Source organism: Epinephelus lanceolatus, chromosome 10 (genome assembly GCF_041903045.1).
Source record: "Epinephelus lanceolatus isolate andai-2023 chromosome 10, ASM4190304v1, whole genome shotgun sequence".
In the NCBI taxonomy this organism is placed as follows: domain Eukaryota; kingdom Metazoa; phylum Chordata; class Actinopteri; order Perciformes; family Serranidae; genus Epinephelus; species Epinephelus lanceolatus.
In genome coordinates, this window is record NC_135743.1 from 360,001 (window position 1) to 367,500 (window position 7,500).

A 7,500-nucleotide genomic window follows, 5' to 3' on the forward strand; every position below is an offset into this window, starting at 1 on the left:
AGTGTGTGTCACTGTGTGTCCTCAGTGAATCTGAATTAACCCTTTAAAACACCAGAGTCACACACTTACACAAACTAACACATTGATGGAGGCAGCAGTCGACCAGCAGTTCCACTGATCACTGGTCACCACCACCGCCACCCACAGCAGGACGTCACTGAGCTTCAGTGTCAGACTCCAGCCTGCTGACTGACACCTGCTGAAGGTAAGACACTGACTGTGGATAAATGTCTCACACACCTCCACCTCAAAAACCTGACCGGTCCCTTAAACTGATGGAGGTCAGACAGGTGCTGAACAGGTGTAACTGAGGGACGACCTCTTCCTCTGGCTCCAGGTGAAACAGACGTGTGTCTGATGTTGGTTTGATCACAGTGAACACTGTGAACCTTCACTCACTCTACTCTGAGTTTATTTCAGAAGCAGCTTCACTGTAAACGTTTAGTTTAGTTCAACACAGTAACATAAAGTTTTGAGTTCATCAGACACTAAATAAACATGTCACATGACCCTCGTCTGACAGGAAGTTCATCTCAGTTGTTATTATTTGAGCATTTAATTCTTTTTCATATGATGATCAAAAAAACATTGAGTAAAGATTTGCATCATTTTATTTAATTTCTTTGAACAATAATAATTCATCATGGTGAGCTCAGGTTTCTTGTCTTTGGTGTAGACAAATATTCTGAACCAGGAAGTGCTCTTTGTTCCACCTGAGCACACCTTTCTGTCAGACGCTCTGGTGTCTCCAACTGTGGAGACGACCACCACATTAACTGTGACCCATCAGAACCACTGTGACACACAGAAACATGAAGCACTGTGTGACGGGTAACCGCAGTGAGTTACAGCACATTTAAACACACTGTCCCACAGCATGCTGGGAAACTTTAGCCCAACACGCCACGACACGTGAAGTGCACAATAACAGTGCTGATTATTGGCTGCAAACTAATTAGGAGAAATCAGCTTTATTCTTTTGAGTCTAATTAATGCAACACTTGTTGATTTAACATAAAAATATGACGTCAGGCTCACAGGGATGATCACATGACAATATGTGTAGACTTCACCTTAAAACTGTGTCATGGACGGACTGGAAACAGATCTGTGTGTGTGTGTGTGTGTGTGTGTGTGTGTGTGTAATAATAACTGTCGCAGATGAAACAATCGGCCCTCTGTCCTCTGGCACTGATCCTACGTCAGTGACGTACCTGCTCAGGTGACAGTGAGGTCATAGTTTATTATTTTTCCGTGTATCAGGGCCGTGTGCAGCCCGACTCTGTGTTCATCTTTTATAAACCGGTTAATTTACCGGTGTAACGGAGGAAGACCGACCACCATCCGCTCTCACTCGAGCTGTTAGCTTGTTATTATGAGTTAGCATGAAGCTAACGTTAGCAAACAGAAGGCGGTGGTCAGTTCGTCAGAGCTAAGCTAAGCTAACGTTAGCGGCTCAGCTAACCGTTCTTATCCCCGACAGACGGTGACTTCTGACCGGTGACCGGGGACGAACGGCAGCAGCCTGTTGATCCGGTATTAATCCGTGTTTGGCTGCCCTGTGTCGGTCTCTCCCCACCCAGCTCACCTGCCTGACGGACGGACTGAACTGGAAGTCTCCTGCCTCCTTCAGATCCAACCAGATCATCGGCATCCGGGGAACCGCCTCCATGTGTCCGTCTGCCGGCCGCTACGAGCTCACAACACCGCGCTACGGGAGCTAACTGGACGTTAACGGCTTTCCGTTAAAACAACACACAGCTTTCCTCCAAACAACTGTGTCATGGATCCATCTACACTTCTACCGGAAGCTGGGAGTGCCATGACGTAGCTCGTCACACGTGCCGCGGGGGGTAGTGGGAAACGTAGTCAGCTGTGCAGAAATGAGTTTCAAGTTCTTTTACATGTTTATAAAACTTTAAATGTTTGTTCCTCCAAAACTAAAAGATGTTATTTCACTCTCTGTGCCCTGAGGTGCTCCGCTACATGTTTATAATGACTAAAGTTATTTTTAACTTCACAGTCCTAATTTGATGTTGTAATAATTTGTTTTTACTTTATTTTATCACAGCTGTTTATTTTCATTTATTTATTATTAATTGTAGTTTATTTTTGTTTTTTGAATTTTAAACTATTTTATTGTTTTATTGTTGTAATTTTCCAGCCTTTTAAAACTTTATGTGTAGTTGTTTCTGTTCTTTAAATTGTGTCATTTCAGTTTTAAAGCTGCATGTTCATATGATAGTGATATAAGTGTAAGTTGAATCTATATTTCTGTCCTGACTGGTCTTAGTGTGGGCAGCTGTAGTGAGTCATGGTGGAGTCACTGAAAAGCAGTTTACTGACATTTTTATTTGTTAAATACATTTGATTCCCACACTCAGTATTTAAACACACAACAACCTGAGAGTCATCTTCAAAATGATTCTTGAATGTGAGTATTTTATATTTCTTATAAAAGCATATTGATGCTGTCACAGATACACACTAAATAATCCTCACACAGAATTTACAGACTGTTATTAACTTGTGAGGACATCAGAAACAGGGACTGTCCTCAGCTAAATGTCCACGTGTCTTCTTTGTATATTACTGGTTGATAAATGAGATTTGTGTCGTTACGGCTCGTCTGAAGCAGCTCTCACATCTGAGCTGACTCTTCTTACAGATCAGGTACTGCTACAGGTTCAAATATTAAAATGCAGTCAGTTCAAATTGTACATGAGTGATGTCACTGCTTATTATTTCCCTAGTTTACTTTAATCACAATAACAACACAATTACAATGGTGGAAAGTAACAAAGTATAATTCCTCAACTACTCCAGGTTAGGTGTCATTTAGAGTCCCATCTGTGCTGCTTCATGTCAGAGAGACATATTTTATTTTCATGTATTTAGCAGCTGCAGTTTAACAAATTTTCACTCAGATAAAACTTTACCAGACAGTTCCTGTTACAGGTGTGTTCCTCCAGCTGCTGCCACCTGACATGATGCTGCTGCATCAACAACAACAACAACAACAACAACAACACAAAATACAATAATAATGTAACACTGATCATGATGACATCACATGTGACACGCAACACTAATAATGTGTTCTCACAGTAACTTGTGAACAGACCAGAGCTGACACAGATTCACATTATCAATTAATCTATTGATCAGTTTATTATTTAGTTTAGAGGGATCAGACTTTGATCAACAGAGTCCGGAGATTGAAACCCTAACTTTACATGCAATAACTCTTCATGTGTGAGGAGCTTGTCTCACACTCTTCAGTGTTGTTATTGATCAGGTTGGTCAGATTGATTGGTTATTAAAACTGTTGTTGCTTCTTTGTTACCTCAGCAGGAAACTGAAGCTGAACATCTGGATTTGGTGTAAATACTGTTTATTATCATTTTCCTCCAGCTGGTGCTGAAACATTTCTCCGACCTGTCAGCAGGTCGTCGTCGTCGTCGTCGTCGTCGTCGTCCTCCTCCTCCTCCTCCTCCTCCTCCTCCTCCTCCTCGAGGAGGAGGTCCAGCAGTGCCACCTGCTGACAGGTGGGAGAAATGTTTCAGCTAATCAATAAAGCAGGCTGAGAGCCACTGTCCTCACGGTCGGGATGAAACCATCTGACACACAGAGCTGCACATAGATCCATATTTCATATGTCATATTAAAGCAGAGCAGACAGACACCTGTGTGGTGCTGCAGCATGGAGGAAGTTTAAGAGGTCTCAGTCTTTACAGACCATATGAAGTCTGTGCTCGTCCTGTCGGAGCTCCACAGCTGGGCAGGAGATGTCTGCACATGAACTGAACACAGGATGAATTTACCAGGAGATCACCAAATCATCTGCATACAGAAGATGAGTTATTAAATATCACTGATCAAACACCCTGTGTTACATTCAGCTGTTGGGACAGGTCATCCATGGACACATTAAAAACAAAAGGAGACAAAGTGCTGTTGAACTCTGTTACAAACAGGAAGTAGTTCAGATACAGAAAATAACCTTGTCTAACCTGCACAGACTGATGAACAAACCAGTGAACAAGAGTTCTTATTATTCATTTAGTAAATCTCCACTGCACCGTGATGTTTAGTGCTGAGAACGTTCAGTGTGTTCAGTATTTGTATTAATTGAATTAAACGCATGTGTTAAGGTGCTCAGTGTGTGTCCTGTAAACTGAGAGCAGCAGAGTGTGTGTGAAGCCTCCTTTTTACCGTCGTCAGATTTTATGAGTCTACATAATAAAAATCCATGAGCACTTCTTGTGACTCTTATTATCACATCTATATATAACATTCATTTATAATTTAGTGCTGCGAGGCAGCGTGTACGGCACTAATGCAGCTTACTGAGGCTCTCTGAATCTGACTCTGCACAGGAACAGAGACACACTGAAGGCGGAACGCTGAACCTCGGCTGAAGTCACTCAGCTGTCACAGTTTACAGCTACAGTCACATGATCACCTTCACATAAATGAATAGACATGAATGAATATAAAATCAACCTGTAATAACCTGAAACCGAGTCACTGTCATTGAGATCAGTATAGGAGCAGAGACAGCTGTGGATCAGCTGTGTGATGGACAGAGGAAGACTCTGACACCTTCATCAGCTCTCATTACAGACTCATGACGAGTTTCTCTCAGCTGACAGTTTGTTGTTATGATGAAGCTGATATGTCGTCACCACGGTCACAGTGATATTCTGGGTTTAAGGTTTACTGTGATATAAAAGTTTACTGTTTTCATAACTGTATATTTACTTATCTAGAATATTAAAAAAAAACTGGACATTGAATCTCTCTTTTATTTAAGGTTATTTATCTGAGTTATTTATCTGAGTTATTTTCTAAGAGGAGACTTTACACAAACAGGTTTCAGTTACAGTAATAAAACATTCTTTAAGGGTCATTCTGACTGATGATGACATCAACTCTGTGACACTGTGATATTCTCTGAGACGTTTATGGTTCCTGCAGAAATCTCATACCATATCAGCCCCAGTTGTGATGCTGCATTACAGCAGACTGATACTGGTTCTTCACCAGTTCAGCTCTGGGCCGGCTGCATAAAGCACTTTAAGTTAAGAGTTACCTTTAACTCTGCGTTAAGGTTTCCATTAAGATAATCAGTTACACAACACATCCTTATGTCTTCTCCTTAAGGTTTCCTTAAGTTTTTCCCCTTATCTTGGTCTTATACTTAAGGAATTGTTTTCAGTGTGTTAAACTAGTGCACAGATGAGCTCAACGACCAAAGTAAGGTAAAAACATGATGTACGTCTGACTGCAACATGTCTGAGTCTATGGAGCTAAATGTGGAAGATGAAAGATGACAATCTGACGGACTCTGAATGATGAGACATTTGGTCAGTTTATGATTTGTCTCAACGTTCTGAAGCTGAACTCTTCCAGTCCCGTTACAGTTAATGACTGCTCTGTGGTTTTATGCAACAGGATCTTTCTGATCGGTTATTGGCGAGGTGTCAAACACCCTCAGCTGTCTGCTAAACACTGTGGTGAAGTTCCTGTCTCAGTGAGAGAAGGATGAGATGGTGATAACAGGTCGGCTAACACAAGCGCAACTGCAAGCAATCAAATGGTCTCCATGGAAACAGCAGAACTTTACTGCTGTAAAGTCTCTGTCAGTGCAGTAAATGCTCAAACATCGTTCCCTGACTGATGAAACCTTTTAAGAGATTCTGTGCAACACCCTTAAGTAATTTCCTCAGCTAAGGAAAAACTAAATCTTAAGTGTCAAACTTAAGGTGCTTTGTGCAGCCGGTATCTAAACTAGCTCTGTTCAGGACTATTGGAACACTGGTTCTATCTACTGAACCAGCATGTCTCCATCACCTATTAATGGAACCAGTGGAATCAATGACATCATCAGCAGAGAGTGTTTACACAATGACAGGAAACAGTAGAGGTAAAATCACTTCTGTTCTGTCTTTACAGAGATTTGTTTTTATCTACAAAAACAACCTGAACCATCAATCAGAGAAACCGCAGGTTGTTTGTTTAATAGTTTCTCACCTGACGTCTCCGTCGTCTCTCTCCCACCTGTAGAATAAGACACGCCCACTAATGTCATCACTGGTCAAACTTCAGGTCAAAGAAAAGCTGCTGAAAAACAACTGCTCAGGATCTGAACCTGTTTATGTCTCATCAACATGCTCCCAACACAGTTACCTATGACTGCACCTCCACCTCCACCTCCACCTGCACGCGCACCCGCACCTTCACCTCCACCTGCACCTGCACCTGCACCTTCACCTCCACCTGCACCTTCACCTCCACCGGCACCTGCACCCGCACCTCCACCTCCACCTCCACCTCCACCTTCACCTCCACCTCCACCTGCACCTGCATCTGTACCTGCACCCACACCTTCACCTGCACCTCCACCTGCACCTGCATCTGTACCTGCACCCACACCTTCACCTGCACCTGCACCTGCATCTGTACCTGCACCCGCACCCACACCTTCACCTGCACCTGCACCTGCACCTGCACCTGCACCCACACCTTCACCTCCACCTGCACCTGCACCTCCACCTGCACCTGCACCTGCACCTGCACATCCACCTGCACCTGCACCTGCACCTCCACCTGCACCTGCACCTGCACATCCACCTGCACCTGCACCTGCACCCGCACCTCCACCTGCACCTGCACATCCACCTGCACCTGCACCTGCACCTCCACCTGCACCTGCACCTGCACATCCACCTGCACCTGCACCTGCACCCGCACCTCCACCTGCACCTGCACATCCACCTGCACCTGCACCTGCACCCGCACCTCCACCTGCACCTGCACATCCACCTGCACCTGCACCTGCACCTCCACCTGCACCTGCACCTGCACCTGCACATCCACCTGCACCTGCACCCGCACCTCCACCTGCACCTGCACCCACATCTTCACCTGCACCTGCACCTCCACCTGCACCTGCACCCCCACCTCCACCTTCACCTGCTCCTGCACCTGCAACAAGAAGTAGAAGAACACAAAGTGCTGCTGTAAAGATGGAGGCAGGCTGTGGTCTGAAATATGACTGGAAGATAAAGGTCCAGTCAGAGCATCCTGTGTTTGATGTGGAAACAGCTGTGTGTGTGTGTGTGTGTGTGTGTGTGTGTGATTATTAAACTCTTTACTGATCAAACCTGTCTGACATCTCATACACATTCTGACATGTGTTTTACAACATGTAACACATCATAAACATGACTCTGTCTGATTGTCAAATGTCTTCCTGTCAGACACTTGTCCTCCCTGTTGTTGTCTTCCTTGTCTGTCCACCAGGGGGCGCCGTGCGTCTGTGCAGAACGCCACAGAGCTGCCGCCACAGGGAGGAGGCTGAGCTCCTGCTGAGGGACGACCTTTGACATCACCATGGAGACCAGTGACACAGAGCTGATGATACTGCTACAGGTGGACAGACGAGGGGGACAAACAGGAATGAGATAAGAGGAGTCAGACAGACAGATGAAGGAC

At 44.5% G+C, this 7,500-nt stretch overlaps 1 protein-coding gene across 2 annotated transcripts in view; it reads right to left on the reverse strand.

Moving 5' to 3' along the window:
* The window catches only part of ptpn23a (protein tyrosine phosphatase, non-receptor type 23, a), a 26,486-nt gene extending 24,680 nt beyond the window's left edge, over positions 1-1,806 (reverse strand). Inside the window, exon 1 of one of the 2 annotated variants that reach the window (XM_078171249.1) lies at positions 1,589-1,806. In XM_078171249.1, the coding sequence (XP_078027375.1) occupies positions 1,589-1,672 (84 nt within the window). In that variant the 5' untranslated portion in view covers positions 1,673-1,806. The remainder of the gene's footprint in view (positions 1-1,588) is intronic. The other variant, XM_078171250.1, reaches the window with a different exon arrangement.
* Between the last annotated feature and the right edge of the window lie 5,694 nt (positions 1,807-7,500).